This window comes from Apium graveolens, chromosome 1 (assembly GCF_009905375.1).
Source record: "Apium graveolens cultivar Ventura chromosome 1, ASM990537v1, whole genome shotgun sequence".
NCBI lineage: Eukaryota > Viridiplantae > Streptophyta > Magnoliopsida > Apiales > Apiaceae > Apium > Apium graveolens.
In genome coordinates, this window is record NC_133647.1 from 114,346,743 (window position 1) to 114,367,209 (window position 20,467).

The 20,467-nt window shown below is 33.4% G+C and overlaps 1 protein-coding gene and 2 long non-coding RNA genes across 4 annotated transcripts; 2 read left to right on the forward strand and 1 right to left on the reverse strand.

The window, feature by feature from the left end:
• Positions 1-629: 629 nt before the first annotated feature.
• Positions 630-2,478, reverse strand: LOC141702675 (uncharacterized). Its single transcript, XM_074506329.1, has 2 exons — positions 740-2,478; positions 630-636 (listed from the first exon to the last, which is right to left on the reverse strand). Exons 1-2 carry the CDS (start codon positions 2,476-2,478, stop codon positions 630-632), a joined length of 1,746 nt encoding a protein of 581 aa, XP_074362430.1.
• An 11,674-nt stretch (positions 2,479-14,152) lies between these two features.
• Positions 14,153-17,772, forward strand: LOC141666070 (uncharacterized). Its single transcript, XR_012552175.1, has 3 exons — positions 14,153-14,937; positions 15,718-16,199; positions 16,408-17,772. It is a non-coding gene; the product is annotated as an uncharacterized LOC141666070 (long non-coding RNA).
• Positions 17,773-18,020: 248 nt separating this feature from the next.
• On the forward strand, positions 18,021-20,251 carry LOC141720485 (uncharacterized). 2 transcript variants are annotated; one of them, XR_012574394.1, is made up of 4 exons: positions 18,021-18,269; positions 18,842-19,008; positions 19,529-19,912; positions 20,023-20,251. It is a non-coding gene; the product is annotated as an uncharacterized LOC141720485 (long non-coding RNA). The 2 variants fall into 2 exon arrangements; XR_012574393.1 differs by having other exon boundaries at positions 18,021-19,008.
• The last annotated feature ends 216 nt before the right edge of the window (positions 20,252-20,467 follow it).

Genomic DNA, 20,467 nt, shown 5'->3' on the forward strand with positions numbered 1-20,467 from the left:
AAAATCAGAAATCTAAATAAAGAAACTTACTTAAAATATGGGGTCAATTCATTACTGTTTTGAAGAAGACACAGATGTGCTTGGTGCAAATCCTTGATGCTCGGCTTTATCATTGTTGCACCAGATAAGGGTCTGTATTTCTCCTTGTTCTTATCCCTTCCTGGTAACCCAACTGTTGCTTCTTCAAAATTAACTAAACACTCAACCGCCTCTTCTGCAATATAGGCCTCAGCGATGCAACCTTCCGGATGAACCCTGTTTCGAACATATCCCTTGAACGTCTTCATATATCTCTTGAAAGGATACATCCAACGTAGGAAGATAGGACCACAAAGCTCAACTTCTCTTACAAGATGAACTGAGAGATGGATCATTACATCAAACAAGGAAGGGGGGAAGTGCTTTTCTAGCTGGCATAAGGTCTCAACCAAATTGAGACTGCATTTTTTCTAATTTATCGACCTCAATGACTTTACTACAAATTGCCTTGAAAAAAAGGCAAAACCTGATAATAGTGCACCTGACCTGTTTTTGAAGTACTGACCGAAGTGCGATGGGGAGCAAGTGATGCAACATTGTGTGACAGTCATGAGATTTCATTCCAACAAGTCGCAGAGTGTCCATTGATACTATACCCTTAAGGTTCGAACAAAAACCATCAGGTAACTTCATGTCAATCAAGGACGAGCAGACAATCTTTTTTTCTTTATGCAATAAGTTCCAAGATGCCATCGGTAACTTCTCTTTTTTTCCAGAATTTTTTGGTCTCAGCTCCATTCTTATTCCCATTTCAGCCATATCAATACGAACAGATTCTCTATCTTTTGTCTTCCCGAGAATATTTAGCAATGTATCGGTTAAAGCCTCGCATATATTTTTTTCTATATGCATCACATCGAGGGTATGGCGAACTGGCAAAAACTTCCAGTACTCAAGCTGAAAAAATATAGACATCTTTTTCCAAATTGGTCGAGGTTCCCTTTTTTTCCACCGAGGTTGGTTTTGTGTCTTACCATAAACATGGTCCGCTAGTGGTAGTACCCTTTCTAACACCTCCTCTCCAGTTAAAGGAATAGGTTCTGATAACTTCTCCATGGTGTTATCAAAGACTGATTTTTGCCTTCGATATGGATGATTTCTGGGCAGCCATCTACGATGTCTCAAAACCACCGTCTTTTTGTAAGTAGCCAACCTGGTAGCTTTTGTTTTATCAACACAAACTACACAAGCATTATATCCTTTAATGATGTTACCCGACAAGTTTCCTAAGGCTGGATAATCACTAATTGTCCACAATAAAATTCCTCTTAGTATGAAAGACTCTTTCTTAAATGCATCATAAACTTGTTTCCCATGCCATAATTTCTGCAAATCTTCTATAAGTGGTTGAAGGTATACATCAATATCATTTCCAGGCTGATTTGGTCCGGATATCAATAGACTTAGCATAATGTACTTTCTCTTCATACAAAGCCAAGGTGGGAGGTTGTAAATTGAAAGCAACACAGGCCATGTTGAGTGATCACTTCTTGGTCCATGGAAAGGATTAAATCCATCGGAGGATAAAGCTAACCGAAGGTTCCTAGCCTCTGCAGCAAACTCAGGCCACCTTTGATCGACATCCTTCCATGTCTTTGAGTCAGCCGGATGTCTAATTTTACCATCATTTTGTCGCTCGGTTTTATGCCAAGTCATGTCCTTCGCAATCTGAGCTGTATTGAACAAATTTCTCAATCTTGGTATCAATGGAAAGTACCATAGAACCTTAGCAGGGATCCCTTCCAATTCTTCTCCTTTCTTGTTTAACTTCCATCTAGATGCCCCACATATTCGGCAAATCGTCTCATCTTCGTCCCTCTCACCGCGGTATAAGAGACAATCATTCGGACACACATGTATTTTTTCATAATCCATGCCTAGAGTACATAAAGTTTTCTTGGTTTCACCAAAAGATGAAGGCATACTGTTGCCTTCCGGAAGCATTGATGCAAGCAAAAGAAGGACATCGGAAAAGCATTTATCAGAAATACCATGTTTTGCTTTTAAATTATACAACTTGACTAAAGCTCTCATTTTTGTAAAACTCTCGCATCCAGGATAAAGTGGTTCATTTTCACCTTGAACATGATTCATAAAATCAGAAGAATCTAACGAAATATCCTCATCATCGACAATATCCTGCCCCATTCTCATGTTTGTAGGATCAACGGATGATTCCTGTTCAGAAACTACATGACTCTGTACATAATTTGACTCTCCATGCCATATCCAACACGTATAGGTTTGATCAATACCATATTGATAAAGATGATCCTTAACAGTCTGAGCATTCCAAGATTTACTATGAGCACATCTTAAGCATGGACAACTAATTTTATTTTCTTTAAACCCATTCAGAAATGCAAAATTTAACAATTCATCCACTCCAAGTTTAAATTCTTGTGTTCTTCTATCTGCTTTCAACCAAGATCTATCCATTTTTACTCAACCAAGTTTAAACCCATTCTTTTGCTCAAATTCCACAAACATATATATTCCATAAAACTCGATATGGACCCTTATTAAAATTCTCCAAATAGATATGAACCCTAATTTCAAGTTCTCCAAATCGATATGAACAGCAAATCCCCAAATTGATATGAATTCAGCAGAAACTTACCTGAGTTCAGCAAAGTGAAGTTCCCCTGGATTACTTCAGACATCAAAGAACTGAGACAAATATATGGTTAAGAAATGGTGTATGAAGGAGACAGTAAAAGAGGCATAATAAAACATAGATACTTCAGACAGACAATGATCACGTATAATAATGCTAGTCAAACTACTTTATTGCTAGTCAAAATTATTTACACTCTCCCCCTCTTTCACCAGTGTTCCCACTTATATTTTTTTTGAAAAAAATAGAAATTTTCTTAAAGTAAAAGAATTTCGTTTCTTGGTTTATTTAAAACTCAGGACAATCGTTTCAACAATATTGCATTGTAAAAAAATGTAAACACAATGGTTTGTAGCATAGTTTATTTAAAATCTTGGACAACGGTTTCAACAATTTATCATTGTAGTAACACCTACAAACAAGTGTTTTTTCAATAAACCATTGTCGTATTATATCAACTTTTTCGACAAACACAAGGACTATAAATGATTTTGTAGGCTTCGAAGACATGCAACAAGAGGAACAATTGACATGTTAAAACTTACATTATTAAATATATATTTAAATATCACTAATTGTTTATGAAATAAATTACAAGTGTCTTCTTTTAATTTGTTACATTGTAATCATATACTATATGTGCATTCAGTGGTTACTTTCGAACTATATAGTCGATAACTCTATATAAAAAATTCGGGATTTGTTAAGTTTTTAAATAGACACTATATCCATTACAAAAGCGAAACGAGTCATTTTAATGTCGACAAATTTGAATATTTCGCCTTTAATTTTTGTTAATTTTTGTTTGATCTAGGGTTATAGGGTTTAGGGTTTAGGGTTTAGGGTTTGGTGGAATAATTTTTTCTTACATAAGACAACGGTTTTTGCAATTTCCCATTGTAAGAACATGTAAATTATTGTTTCGTCCTTATCATGTCATGTATTCAAAATCCAAACACAAATACTAAATTATCGTGGTGTGTTAAAAATTGTCGGGTGTAGCTTATATAAACAACTTTTTAGATACACTTAATTTATACATGACTTCGTTTACTTACTAATTCATTGCCTTTTTCTAATTTTTGGAAAATTACCTTCGGGCATGATACTCAAGATTCCTGGTATGTTATAAAATATTCCCTAAATTTTGCCAACATACCAGGAGAATATTTCATAACATACCAGGATTCTTGAGTATCATGCCCGAAAGTAATTTTCCAAAAATTAGAAAAAGGCAATGAATTAGTAAGTAAACGAGGTCATGTATAAATTAAGTATATCTAAAAAGCTGTTTATATAAGCTACACCCGACAATTTTTAACTCAACACGATAATTTAGTATTTGAGTTTGGATTTTGAGTACACGACATGATAAGGACGACACAATAAGGTACACGACACGAGATACACAACTGAGAAAATTCAAAATTATGAATTAATTAATATCGAAATTATTTAGAAAAAAAATCAAAATGTTACTTCAAAATTTTCCCAATCGTAGATTAAGGATAGATTTAATAGTAACCGTTGTTTAAAAAATATTTAATATTCTCTTCTTCTCAATTAATTTCTAAAAATTATGAATAATTCACTCATCAATCAATTAAAATACACCGTTGGTTTGGTAAAATACTAACAATCCAAGCCGTTGGTTTATTCCCCAAAATTATTTCACTTCCCCCTCTTTTCATTTTCATTCCCCCCTTTTGTTCCCCCCTTTGTGATTTCTCTTTTCTTACCCGATAATACTTCATTCCCCTCTTTTATTTCTCTTCCATTTTCTTTTCTCAATTTCTAATCAAAGCAAATCTAAGAAAGGTACTTGCATGTTTTAATCTGTTCAGTTCTTGGTTGTTGTTGCATGTTACTTGATTAAGCTTGTTCTGTTCAGTTCTTGTTTGCTCTTGCTTGTTCTTCATTGGTTATGTTCAGTTCTTGCTTGTTCTTGATTTGTAATGTTTTTACTTGTTTGTTTTGATTCTTATGCTCTTCTTTTCATTTTCATTCCCCCCTTTTGTTCCCCCCTTTGTGATTTCTCTTTTCTTACCCGATAACACTTCATTCCCCTCCTATTTCTCTTCCATTTTCTTTTCTCAATTTCTAATCGAAGCAAATCTAAGAAAGGTACTTGCATGTTTTAATTTGTTCAGTTCTTGCTTGTTGTTGCATGTTACTTGATTAAGCTTGTTATGTTCAGTTCTTGTTTGCTCTTGCTTGTTCTTTATTGGTTATGTTCAATTCTTGCTTGTTCTTGATTTGTAATGTTTTTACTTGTTTGTTTTGATTCTTATGCTCTTCTGCTGTGATTCTTTTATATTTTGGTTCGATTCTTGTGAAACCCTCGTATGTTACGTAGTTCTTGTTGGATTTTTATAAAACTCTCATATGACTTGTTTCTTTGGTATTTTTTTAATTGTTGTTACTTGCTACTGATTTAAATGGTTCACTTTGATGATGTCTTGGTTAGTTATTAGATTTTGTTTCTCATAAAACCCACATTATTAGATATTTTTTGCTGGTTAGATTTTGTTTCTCATAAAACCCATATAATTTCTTAGCTTGGCAAATCCTTCCTTATAATGGTTTGTGGTACACAGATTATGGCTCCTCCAAAGAAGAAGACACAAGCTTCTCATAAAAAAGCAAAGTCTTCTCCAAACAGAACAACGATGAGAGTTGTGAAGGCTATAAGGAAAACACAATCATTGAACAAAGTTAACCCCTCTTATTCTTCTCCTATATCTGTCAAGAAGAATCCGATATCTGAAAATTTAAAGAAGAAGTTGTCAAAGAAGAAAAAATAAGTGGATTCTAAGAAAAAGCAAGTGGATTCTAAGAAAAATCCAGAAATACCGGAAGGACTAAAACTATTGAAACGTGGTTGTGTCACGATGCACAGAATTCTGAGATGGAAGATAATGAATCAAAAGCTTACTGTGACCTTCAATGCAAAAGGGGAGCCGTATGGTGATGAAGCTGGAGAGATGCAGTCGTACATTGGAGTTTTGGCAAGGACCAAAGTCCCCATTTGGCATGATAGTTGGAAGCAAGTTCCTGAGCAGACAAAGAATAAAATTTGGGACTGTGTGCAGGTATAGTAAATTGTCTACACACACATGCCTATCTTTCTCTTTGATATTGGTTTTTTTCTTTTTTTTTCTATAGATTTTGTTCATTCGTTAACTTGCATATTTGAATTTTTTTGTTTCTTATGTACGTAGATGGCCTTTATTGTACCTCCGACAGTAAGGAAACTGGTATGGGAATCCGCTTGTCAAAAGTGGAGAGAGTTCAAATCCCGGCTCACGACAGAGTACATCCTTCCACACCGGAATCAACCAGAAAAGCTCACTTTTCCTCCGGTTGACTACACGTTCATAGAAAAGTCGCACTGGGAGATGTTTGTTGCTGATCGTCTCAGAGATGATTTTAAGGTAAACTTTTTATTATTTTTATTTATTTATCAATTTCAATAATTGGATAGGTATTTAGCGTGATGTTTTAACCTTGTTGGTGCTTTTTTCTACAGAAAATTCATGAAGAACAGGTGAAAAGAAGCCGGATGAATGAGTATCATCATCTAATGTCTCGAAAAGGTTATGCCAACCTAGAAATGGAATGGGTTAGTGATGACAGCCTAAATCTACTTAGTCTTTTTATATACTTTGTGTGGTTAATATGAATTTGTATCTTTGAATCATTAATAAAACATGTCGTACATGCAGTTGAAAAAACATCCAGAAGAACCGATAGATCGATCGGATGCCTGGGTCCTTGCAAGGAAAGACAAAGATGGTAATTTTAAAAATGAGAATGTTAAAGAAAAAGCTGAGAAAATAGTAAGTTATTCATTTATAATTCAACCGAGAATATTCATCATAGTTCCAATTTGATATATAACTTCTTCTATACTGTGGTGTTTTTAGGAGTTGCTCAAGAAGAAGGTTAAAGAAGGGGAATTGGTAGAAGAAGGTAGAAATGATGTGTTAACCATGGCGCTCGGTAAGCCTGAGCATGGAGGCAGAGTACGTGGGCAGGGGAGCCACGTGAAACAGTCTATCTATTTTGATCTGCCGAGACAGAAAAAATCAAGGACTATTGAGGAGAGGATACATGAGGGGGTTAAAAACTTTATGGCTGAGGAGACTCCGAAAATTATAAAACAGAGAGATGCATTTTGGACTGCTGAAATTGAAAAGATCAGAGCAGAATTGAAAATGGCTAAAGGTATTGGTCAAAAGGGTAGCCCAATCATTGCTTCCCAACAAGGAAGCTGCTCAGATTTAAAGGGCGTGCCTCAGTTCGTAAACGAGAATGATATGAATGATATTGTGAGGAAAAAGCTGAACGTGGAATCTGGGGATGAAGGTTCAGATCATGGTGATGAGGAGAATGTAGAATGTTTTTCTAAGGACAATATTGGATATAAAAATATTGAAGAGGAGAATGAGCATAATGTTTTTTTCAAAGGTGAGGAGGCCTTTATGGTTGACGCTGATAATGAGTTTGTTGAAATTGAGAATCATCCTAAAAGGTTGAAGTTGGATGGTTTATCCGGTGTTTGTCAACTGGCAATAGGATCAGTAAGCAACATCGTAGCATATGGCTGGGTTGATGAAATCCCTCTTGCTGAAGGATGTGAGCCAACTCTTCACGGAATATGCCTTTCGAAGGAAAATGCAAGAGTGTCCATTTCTTATGCAATTCAAGAGGATGCTAAGATCCCATTTCCCGTTGGAGATGAAATTGTAACTGTGAAACAAGCAATAGGTTCTTTTATTGCATGGCCAAGGGATCTCGTGGTGGGGAACACAAGCAGTACCCAAGTTTTGTCTACTCCAAAGGTAAAGATTGATGATAGTGTGTGTGTAATTGATATATTTTGTTATGTTTTTACTGTGTTGACGTGCATGTTTTTATTTTCAGAATGTCAAAAAGCGTGGTGCGAAGAAAGTTGGTTCCAAGAAAACAAAGAAGCATGTAGTGATAGAAACTGATGATGTGGAGGATGAGCTTCATGTAGAGATGGGTGTAAATTATCCATCATCTTTAAAACGGTTGTGGATGTGGGCTAAGGATGCTTTAAGCGATGGAAGAACCGTAAGTTTTCAGTTATATGAACAAGCATTTGCTGTCACAAAGAAGCAGGTGATCTTTCTGCAAGATATACATTCCCTATGTGGTACAGGTGAAATATCCGGATCGATCATTACCATATTCATTCAGTAAGTTTCCACGTACATTAGCTTTTTCAATTTGTTGTTAATTATCTTGAATTAAAAATGAGTGCATTCTTATTTTAATTGTTCTCTAAATAAAATTAAATTAGATTCCAACTATTGTTTAATTTGTTTACAGCTTCTTGTATGAGTTTTTGAGAAAGAATAAAATGACGAATATGATTGCTTTTGTGGATCCGGGTATTGTTGGAGCCATTGGTTATGGCAATGCAGGGGAGAGGTCACGTGCGCTTGCCAACCGTTTTATGAATGCTAAGGAAGGACAATGCTTTCTTATTCCTTTCAATGACGTGTAAGCATTTCTCACTTTATAAGTACACTTCATATTTTATGATCTCATTAAGATGTTTAAGTACTTGTAATTTAATTTTCATTTTTTTTATATTTTTAGTGAATTTTAGAAATTTGTAGAATATATTTGTATGGATGGAACTTTAAATTTGGTAACTTGTAAATTAATTTGCTAACTTGTAAATTGTTAAATATATAATTAAATGAGATATAAGTAATTTATTTAATTATTTCTTCAAGTTACCTTTGGTTATTTTTGAGGTAACATCTAACTGCATAATTAAATTTCTGAAAGACACATCTTCTCATGCTTTGATAGGAATCACTGGTCACTAACCGTTGTTGTTCCAACGACGGAGGTAGTATACCACATGGATCCTCTTAAGCGTCGTATTGCAAGCGATGAATGGGTAGAAGTTGTTGATAAGTGAGTCAATATTTTTAATTGCTTTAGGTAATTTACGCAAAATGTTTTTTGTTGACTTGTACTACTTTCTAACAGTTCGATAAAGATGTACAAAGAGAGGCTGAATAAGGTGAATAAGGTTGCCAGGAAGAAAATTTGTTGGGAGAATATGGCGGTAATAATATTTTTTTTATAATTTCTCATATTTGCAAGTAAAATATGTGATTAATTTTATTTTCTATTTTTTTTCAGGGAGTTCCTTTGCAGACAGGGGTCCGGGACTGTGGCCTTTTTGTCATGGGATATATGAAAGAAATTTATGACAAAGAGCTTCAATTTGCAACTAAGGTATGATTTTTTCTTGTTTTTAATTTTAAATTACAACTTTATGTCGGATGGTACTTTATTTTCACTATCAACATAGTGGCTTACAAAACTGTCAAAACTTTATTTGATTTTCAGTGGATTCGTAGAGGCAATCTGGCTTACAATGAGGATGACTTAAACGTGATCAAGATGGACTTCACCAAATTCTTCATGAAGTTTTATTCATGTTAAGTTAGTCTCGCGAATAGTTTATATGTAATTTGTGATGGTAAGATGAACTAGTTTAAGTTATATTGACGTTGTTGGTATGGTGTTTAAGTGGAGTTTTTCTGAACTTTTTATGGTTGTTGAAGTTTGGTGGATGTATGTACTTATGGTTGAAGTGGATCTTTGGTGTAGTTGGTAAATTATGAAGTTTATCGGATGTTATGGTATTTATCGCATGGTACATTTGGTTTTTGAATGGTTTGGTATTTGATTTTGCAATTTGTATTTGTAAAGGCTTTATTTATAAATAGAATAGGTATAGAACCATTGCTATGTTTGATAGACAATTGTTTAGTAAAATAAAAATATCTATTGTGCTAAGTTATACTAGACAACAGTTGGTACATAAGTAAACCATTGTCCTAAGCTATATCAGACAATATTTGGCACAAAAGTAAACCATTGTGCTAAAGATATTCGACAATGATGTTTTAAAAGGCATACACTTGTATGAACCAAACTTATACAACTGAATAGTAGAACTTAAACATTGTGCCTTAATGATTTGCACAATAGATCAAATTATTAACACCATTGTATGTACAAATCCTAACAACACTCTGGGATCACTACATACCATTGTTAGATTAGCTTCTAACAATATCTTGGTCATTACAAAAACTGTTGTGAGCATTGCTAAAACACAATATCCAAAAACAAAAAACTGTTGTCTAAAGTATGTCATACATTTGTTTTCTTAATAAAAACCATTGTGTAACTAGATGAAATAAATACATAAACCGTTGTAGGAGTCAATTCACATAACACTATTTTTAACTATTGTGCCTCTACATTGTTACAACGGCTAGAAAACTGTTGTTTCTAGAATATTAGAAAGGGTCATATCGGTTGTGTGAATAAAATGAGATAAAGGCTTTATATTCAGTTGTGTGATGTATTTGTTACAATGGTGCGTAACCATTGTATGAGTACCAAACACACCGCCCCCGGATAGACAACGAAATATTCATCTTTTAGACAACGGTGTAAAACCATTGTCTGATTCAATATTTCTTGTAGTGTGGTAGCTTGTTATAATTTTCTTTGTCTAGTACTTAGACTTAATAAGGGTGGTAGTTTGTTCTCATAGTTATTAATAGTCTTAGTTACTCGTGTAGGTGCTACAATGTCCCTTTTTAAAGCTATATGACTAATTATATGATATGGTAGATGAGTTGTGTGCTGTTTTAGCTTTTTTTGGACAGGTTTGTGGTAATTCAAATATTTAGTTTGGAGAGTGATCTCCAAGGGAAATATTAAGTTTGAGGCATCAAAAGGAGTGCAAAATGAGAAATAGAAGGGGGCTTACGACAATGAACCAAAACGAAACTTTTTATGGCAAGTCCCATGTGAAGAAGGTCATGGGATGAGGTATTGTATCATTGTTTATCGTTGCCTCGCTTATTATACTTATGTTTATGGATCATTGCTTACCTATGACACACATATTTGTGCACACACAGAAGGCGTGGGTCTTTTGAGGAAATAGCCTCTTTATTTTTTGGAATGAGGGTAATGTTGCGTACTATATACTCTCCTCAGACACTGCCATAGGCAGTATTATTGGGTACCATTCATTGATTGATTGATTAAATGATTTCTAGGAGATTTGATAAAAAAATTCTTAAAAATGCGTGCAAGTAAAAGTAAATCATGATTACATTTAAATTATGAAAAAAATAAATTTTAGGATATTTTTATAATTAATATTAAAAGTTGAACAAATTTGTAAATCACTTTTTAAAATGGGTCATATTAAAAAATATCATATGTTATTATATTTCACTACATAGTCTACTAGACATCTGTAATAAACCATTCACAAATAAATTACCAATCATCTTATGCTGGCTTTCTTGATCTTAATCCAAAAAAAGTTGGAATATATGTTATGCTTCCTTGCTATTTTTCCATTATTTAATTTTAGGATATTTATTAAATTTCGAGGCCAAATAATAAATTTAATTATCACCCTTTGGTCACAAGTGCACCTAACATGAAAGAGACAAATCTTGAAAAGTATGAAAAGGTATAGGATTAGTTCCTCCCAGATATTGTCGAGATATTGTCGATTTTAACATTTGTAATATTTTACCAATCAATTAATAATTTAGACCTCATGTTACTAACACACTCGAAAATGCACTTCTGCCTCAAAAATTTGCTCACCAGAATGTTACACAATTCAAGGTTAAGAAAAACCTATTGCGCTTATGGTCAAACAAAACAATTGTGAAGGAGAAACATGAATGAAAGAAATAAAACCATGCATGGATGCAGCAGCTATATACGCTTAAGATTCAAGGTTGGAAGATTAATGTTGCATACTATTGTCAATTCTTCCGCACTATATGGAAGGTGGACTAGCTGGTTCATAAAATTAAATCTTAGAAAGAGGAAAGACTTTATTGAAACTTGTAGATGCAGGATCTCACATATTTAAAATTGTTAAGCTTGTTACAATTATATGTATATTTAATCACCTGGGACAGCTGATAGATTACATAAGCAAGCATTGAGGTAATGCTATGAGGGGAATGTAAATACACCACCCTAACAAGTTTATAACATGTACGGAGTGAATTTGAGAGAGAGAGAGTGATGTAGGATGTAGGTCTGTGGTAACAAAATATATAATTGTACTTTTGTTATTCAGTGAAATAAAAGTATTTTTCAATTTATGTTAATAATATTAGCGGAGTTTTGGTTAAATCCCATTCACTTTTCAAACAAGTGATACAAAGCACGATGTTACAACCCCAAATTTCGAAGTTGATGTATACAAATTACTAGTAAAATTTCAAAAATTGTAAAGTTTTACACTTACTAGTAAAATAGGTCATTGATGGAATTAGGAATAATGATTAAGATTATGACTTTGTTGATTGTAAAACGTGGAACGAGTGGAAGTCGAAAAACGTATCTTGGACTCAAAGCAAGTTGTTAAACCCATTACAACAAAATAGGCCAATTACGACGCCCAACTTACGACGGAAAAAAATGCGTGCCAAACTTACGACGGAAAAAAGTAAAACGTCGTAATTATTTATGACGAAACCCAAAACCGTCGTAAGTTTATTATTTTATTAATAAAATTCTGGACGACATGATTAAACAAAAATAAAAATTATTTGAAGTTGCGACGATTTAAACATTTCGTCGTAAGTTAATTATTTTTATTAAAATTTACGACAAAAATTAAAATTCGTCGTAAGTTATCAAAAAGGGAAATTTAACTTTTTCCCATTTTTTTGGCGGGAAAATAAAAATCATTTGAAGTTCCGACGATTTGAACATTTCGTCGTAAGTTAAATATTTTTATTAAACTTTTAACTTGAAATAAATATAAAAAAATATTTCATCTAAATTTATGACGAAATATTTGTCACGGAAAATATTAGAACATCCAATTCACGGCGAAAATTAAAATTCGTCGTAAGTTATCAAAGAGGGAAATTTAAATTTTTTCCCAAAATTTTGGCGGTAAATTTGACTTTTCTCAAATTTTTTGCAGATAACAATTTATGACGGATTCCGTCGTAAATTAACACATGATTTTTGATAATTTCAATTTATAAAAAATATTATTTCATGATCCAACCATATTAATGTCAACATTAATTTGTTTGGGTGACATTTCAAGAATTTCAGAAAAAAATTAAATATTTTGATAAAATAATTTAATATGACACATTGATTATATCACTAATATATATGTATATATATATATCTATATATATATATTGTTATCCATACGGTTGGATCGATGAAAAATATTTTTAAATAATCGGAACACAAATTCAGAACTAGACACTAATTAGTTGTACTAGTCGAATTGATGTTTGACTCTTAAAATGCCAAACCAAATAAATTTATTTTGATATGAAATTTTGGTTATATCACTAATATATATATATATATATATATATATATTTACATCCATACGGTTGGATCGTTGAAAAATATTTTTTAAATAATCGAAACACTAATTTAGGATTAAACACTAGTTAGTGGTACTACTCAAACGCTTAACTGTTAAAATGGCAAACCAAATAAAACTATTTTGATATGAAATTTTGGTTATATCACTAATATATATCTATTAAAATCCATATTGTTGTATCGTTGAAAAATATTTTTAAAATAATCAAAACACCAATTGAGGATTAAATACTAGTTAGATGTAATAGTCAAATGACAAACCAAATAAAATTATTTTCATATGTAACTTTAGTTATGTCACTAATATATATATATATATATATATATATATATATATATATATATTAAACTTCACACGGTTGAATCGTTGACAAATATTTTTAAAATAATTAGTTATATCATTAAAAAAGTCATTCACAAACTCTTCAATTATTTATTACTTCATTTTTCTCTCTTTAGTCTATTATAACTCAACCATTGATTGTGTGTGACTTGTAAGTGGTAACTTTAGGTTGCAAGAGCAGTCCACAAACTCACTATTGAATAATAATATTTTATATCTTGTGCAATACATGAATTGCGTTAATATATAAATAAATTTTAAATTTTATTTATTCAATCATATATTAATTTTAATATATTTATGTAAATATATAATAATTATAGATTTATAATAAAAATTATAAAAAAATTAGAAAATAGCCGTAATCGTAGTTTAGCGTGATAAGGAGATCAATTAAATATTAGTTGATCTTGGATATACTATTTTAATTTATTAACTTTTTATATATACTCCTATAAAGAAATCATATAAGGATTAATTGAATTTTAAAAATTAAATAAAAATCACTTGAAATTTGAAAGTTTTTCATATCAAAATCTCTACCTCCGCTAATTTATCTTTTAATAATTTTATTACCTTGTATCTGGTGGAGATGGTAATGTGAGCTACATAATAGACTAGGTATCACTTATTTATTTGATGAAGGGGTCTAACACGGATTGCTAGTATGCAATCAACTTACAGCCTTTGGATAATATTGACAAACACAGCACACTGGACAAAGTTAAACACATACATCTCTTCTCTCTTGGCCTCACTGCCCAGATCTACAATCTTAATCCCCATACATCAACAAAAACCAAAATTTGATGCAACCCATTTACTTTTCGATCCAATCAGACAACCCACTTGCGGAAAGATCTTTACTAGTTTCAGTCAGTTTTCAATTGCACGAACAAGTGTTTATTGATAGTGCTATAAAAATCATGTTTGTTGGATATCCTGCTCTGATTCAACTTGTTATCGATGATGATATGGATGAAATTAGAGATGTATTAGATAAAGTGATCCTTCTTGGAAGGCTGTTGAGTCAGCTGATGCTGATGGTCAAACTTTACTTCATTTGGCCATTAGTCAAAATCGGCCTGATCTAGTACAGCTTTTACTAGAAGCCAACAAATAATCCGAGCAGAAAAGCTGGGTTTTTCAAACTGAATGACACCTGCAAGAGGAACAGAGTCATGAGAAACAAGAGTGATGGGTGGTGAAGAAGATTCACCAGTTTTATTCAAAGAAGGCGAATTGTTGTTGCTGTTATTAGTTGCTTCAGAAGTAACAGAGAAAAGGGGTGAGTTGAGAGTGTGAATAGTGAAATTAGGGGGTTATTGTTGAGGAAGATAGAGGTGGGTTGGGAATTTAAAATAATGGTGATGAACATCTGGTTATTGTTGAGGAAGATAGTGTTGCAGCTGGTGTTTGGCTTACCAGATACATTTTTATTGGTCAAAATCTCTCCCCTATTAAGGTATAGAATAACAGTTTACCTATCCACTACAGTTTATGTTGCAGGAGCCAATTGCTTCACTTTTTCTTGTAAAATCATTCCTGCCTCACCTGCTATACTTTTCTTCTTAGATGTCACCTGCATTTTATTTTAAAATTTAATCCACACGGAATCTAGTAACAAGGCCTTGTGCTTATGCAAGAAAATAAGTTTTGCTTCATAGTAAAAGCAATAACTAGTTGCTTCTTAAGATTTTGAATCACTTGCATACAGAAAACATAAATCACTTGAGTACTCTATTTAACATTAAAAATAACTTGGTGTAACTGAATGCTCTATCGAACATTAAATATAAGTTGTAGCCTATATGGACCTGTAATATGAGAGCTGAGATGTTCACAAGTTGGCTAGAGTTCACAAACTAGGCGAGATCAAACAAATTTTGAAGCGAAGCCATACTAAAGCACAACTCGTTTACACTTAGAACTTGACTTGGCTTGACCTCGCCTTGTTTATGAATTATGATCTATATATTACATAACAAATAATCCATTTATATACTCACTTCTCACTAAGCAAATTCTGATTTTTTTTTCATTTTAAATTTTGTAATTATGTATCTAATTTTGTACTAAATGTTCTGTAACACCAATTATAATTCTTTTGTCAAAAAAGCAATCAATCTCATAGGTTTTTGTATATGTATGTACGTATAATTTCTTAGCCCCGGTATAATTTCTTAGAACGGGGGCTAAGAAATTCTTTCATCAACGTAAAACCCTTTGTTCAATTTTGGTTCAGGTGCGCTAAGTTGTACAGGATTATGTTCAGCTACAGCCTAAGAGTGCGCTTATTATCGGTAATCTTTGCTTTTAGGGGAGTTGAGCCAGATACATTTTTACCAGAAAGGAACATCTATCTCGAGCCAGACGTTGAGGTTCCGAGGAGGTCCGGCTCAACTCCCCTAGAAGCATGTAGTTGAACATGTTCCTTTCTCTAACTTCTGTCCTAATTATGCATAAGGCAAACCTGCAATATTATTCTGTAGCATAACTAGTCCAGCTTCTCTTTAAGCTTGTAATACTTTTGTGCTTCATTTTGTTGAGCTTAATTAATTGTTGTTGTTCTAAGTACTGATCCGGGGAAAACTGTTCTGCACCCATGCAGCCAGCCTCCACTTTTAAGTGCAATGATAGTAGATATATATAACAAAACTGGTGATTTGGAATTTGTTCGAAAGTCTCTGCCATCCCTGATCACTGAGCATAACTCTTGAAATTTAGGTATCAGGACAACTCTCTCTCCCCCTCTTTCTCTGTCCACCCTCCCTCTCCACTATACTGTATGTGTTAACTTATTTTCTCTTGGAGTTGGTTCGATTCCTTTTGTACCGTCCAATTTTTATTGCAATTGCATTTATATATATTCTTTTCCAACTACTTGGTATGCAACTAATTTTAATATTTATTTCTAATGCCTGTGTTGTTGAAGGCATGCATAGGATGAACATCAGGATAGTCAAGGAAGAATTCATTATTTGAGTCCATACTATACAATGTGGAATGCGCCGAGGCCGCGAACTTGAAATTGTCTCGTGATATAATGGAGAGGGTTTTGATTGATCGCTTATCGGGGAATTTTGTTGCCGGCTTTTTGTTATTTTTTAGGTTGTTATCATCATGCTTATGATGAGGGGAAGAAGGTTTTATCTTTGAAAGATAAGAATTTGAGGGATGATATGGTTTCCGTTATTAAGCAAGCAAAGAAATTGGCGGTTTCCTATTGTAGGATTCATTTAGGGAACCTGATATGTTCCCGAATTGGGATAATACTAGTGGTTAAATAGTTGAATTGGGGTTGCCGGAAAGTGAGCGGAATCCGGCTAGATATTTTTTTTAAACCTGGAAATACAAACTTACGACGGTTGTTCATCGCAAATTCCGTCGTAAATAGGCCCTAATTCCCAAAATATGACATTTTTTCTGTCGTAATTTACTAACTTACAACGTATAGTTGCGTCGTAAATTTATGTTTAATTTCATTAAATGTGGGTCCAGCAAGAGAACATACGACATTATTTTTCGTCATATGTTGATAACTTACGACGGAATATACTCCGTCGTAAGTACATTTATTATTTTATTGAGTATGTGGGCCCCTTCTTCCTAACTTGCGACGCAATTTTATCTTGTGACGAAAAAATGAACTTACTACTCGACCAAAAATGACGATTTTTTTCTGTCGTAAATGGCTCAATTACGACGATTTCAGTTCAAAAAAACCGTCGTAAATGGCCAGATTTGTTGTAGTGACCCTACCTTTTACAAAATGTTGTGTTAATATTTTCAATCATTGCGATATATACACACTACGAGAAAAAGTTGAATAGACATCACACATTAGACATCGGTTGCGGATGCCACTAATGTTAAAAGAGGTAATAACATCACCCCGTGTTTTTCTGATGTCGTTGTTATTTGAAGACATCGATTATTTAAAAACCGGTATCTAAAGTTCTCTAAAATAAATCAGCGCGGGCCACTTCAATTTGTTTCCCCCTTAGTGAAATTTTCAAAACTTTCCCTCAAACTTAATCCCCCTGTCCAGAGAAACTAAAAACAAAAAAAAGTCTCTCACAAATCTCTCTCTCGTCTATCAACCCCCCACTGAATCTCTCTCTCTCTCTCACTCATCTCTCACTCGTCTCTCACCACTACAACCTTCGCTACTCTAATGGCCACCGCCACCAGCTCTGCTGTTTTAGTAACCACCATTTCCACCTGGTCCGATGGGTTCACCATCACAATCACCTTCACCGGTCTGCTAACAATCTCTTGGTGTCTCCTTTACATGAATACTATTATGGTCTTCTCTGCTTTAACAGTTACGTTTTTTAAAATCAAAAACCTAATTTCTTAAATTGGGGATTTTTAAAATCGAAACCCTAATTTTTTAAATTGGGGTTTTTAATTTTAATACTTTTTGTTGGTTATAAGGAATATGGTTTGGGTAATAATTAGCATGTTATTTTTGTTTAATTGGATTTATCTTTCATTTATTAATTTTTTAATTTTGTTTTTCTATATGATACAACTATTATTTGAGGTAATCTTCGGTTTATTTTTAAGGTACTTTGATTGTTTGTAATTTTTTATAGTTGTCTTGTATTTTTTGCAGTTGTCTTGTGTTGACCCATGTTTCTCTTTGGTTCCTGAAAAATGGAGACGTGTTTCCACTTGCATTAGCCCTGGACACTCGTAACAATGATACCGAGTATCATACTGAGTTGGACACCGAGTCTGAGCCTGAGGAGGAACACAAGAAACAACTAGTACCTTGCCAACTCTATATTTGTAATTTTTTCATCTACTTTCAATATTTCTAACCTTCTTCATCTTTTTGATACTTTCTGAACCATTCAATCTGTTAAGGAGAACTGCAGAGAATATGTAAGTGTATCTATCAGACTATTATAACTAAAACTGCATATTATAAAGTAGGCAGCAGGCTATATATAGAGGGGCTACAAAACTTAGTGGCTGTTTTGCCACGATAGTTGTGACAGTAAATAATGTCACTGGTGACCCAATATGGATGATATCATGCATCTAAACATCTTGCGGAATCCAGAATTTAAGCTGCACTTGGCTTAGAGATAATATCACTGAACTCCAATCCTTTCCCTGTTAACCGAGAATCAAGGATTTTATATGCATTCTTGCTTGTTTTAACTCTGCTTATGATTTTTCTTATAACACTCCTTTTGATCTTAATGTAGCTAAGCTAATTATCTATTTTCTGTTATGGTTTCCATTTTAATTGGTGAGAAGTAGTCCTCCTGTTTCGTAGCTAGTTTTGCACTTAATCCAGATTGTGTTCTTGTCAATACATGTCATTTGGTGACATTTCTCTTTATTTCTCTTAGGAAGTGTCATTTGTGCTGCCTCCATTACTTAGTTTGCTCTTAGAATGTGCCAAAAAGATAGATCAGTCAGTGCTGTCAATTTCTTTGGGGGCATTGGTCCATCTCATAGAAGTTGGAGGACACCAATTCAGTGAAACTGACTGGGATACGTTGTTGAAGAGCATAAGGTGCATGTTGTTCATTCTTCGGATGATGCTTTCACGAATAATATTACTAATATAAATTAATCAATCTGTATAATTTTTATTAACTTGGCACATATTGTTGACATTTATTACGGATGCATCATACACGACACAACCTTTAGAGTTGCTGGGAAATGAATTACACAATATTTTGTGATGTAGTCCACAAGAACCTTATAGATATGAAATATAATAGATATTTAGAGTGAGTAGGTTAACAAATTGGGGATTATAATCTGATGTAACAAGCATCGGCAGACCTAAAGAACTAATGGTGTTGGTTTCTCTGCTTGTACAATTGCTCATAAGATGACTACAGTTATATCCATGCTCAATCTAATCCTTAAGTTGTTCAAAGAGGGTTCTCAGGATGTTACAATGTTCAGCCGGTCATGTTTTTAATTTTCTAAGTTTCAGAGAGTTGGCTGAATCCTTTTTCCATTTTTATTTCCCAAGGCATTTAACTAATTATGTGATAATACGAGTTATGTTTGATTTGCAGGGCTATCATGGGCAGCATTAGCAAGCATGTGGTTAATAATGTAGATTGTCCTGTTACTGTTCTGAAAGATCATCACGAGTGATGATAGCCATGATAGCTTCCCAGTACAATATGAAACTCACCGCTTCAGATATGTTAATACAATAGGTTTTGCGGTAGCTGTAGCCTTTAGTAATGTCGTACATTTCCTAAAAATTGCTCATAATTTTTTAACATATGAAGTGTAAACACATGTTTGCAGCCACTTGATCTAAGGAACTTATTCCCCTTAATGGTACCACAGCTTTTTACTCTCTAGAGTTCCATGGCATCTCTAGAGTTTGCTGCATCTTATAATTCATATACTAATCTCAGATCGCGAATGCACCACATTTCTGCTGAGAGGTATAAACTATAAAGAACTTCCGCAGACTGATATTTGTTTTCTCTGTCCCTGCTTTGATTTTGGGTATACTCCATAAAAACCTTGAGCATCGTACTTCACTATTTTACAGGCCACCTTTAAATCTTTTTCGCCAAAAATTAGCTGGAACATGCATCTATTTAGACGTGTTGCAGAAGTCAACTGGTGGACAAAACTCTAAAACACAGCGGGAACTTGGATCCAATCTTCCTCAGAATGTAGATGTTTCACCAAAATATATAGATGATGAATTGATGGGCATATCAGAAAATAAACTAGTATCTTTTCAATGTAAGATGCAGTTTATTTTGATGATGATAAAGGACCAGACTATATATTTAAGCATGTATTTAAATCTATTATTTCTTTAGTTTACTTGAGTGCAAGTTCCGTATATTTGATATATCTTAGTTACAAAAGCAATTGTACATCAATTTTAAAGAACAAAAACTGATGTCAAAAAATGTTAATGTACATGCTTTTAGATAAAAAACTGATGTCAAAGACTGCCATGTTCAAGTATAAATTAAAAATAG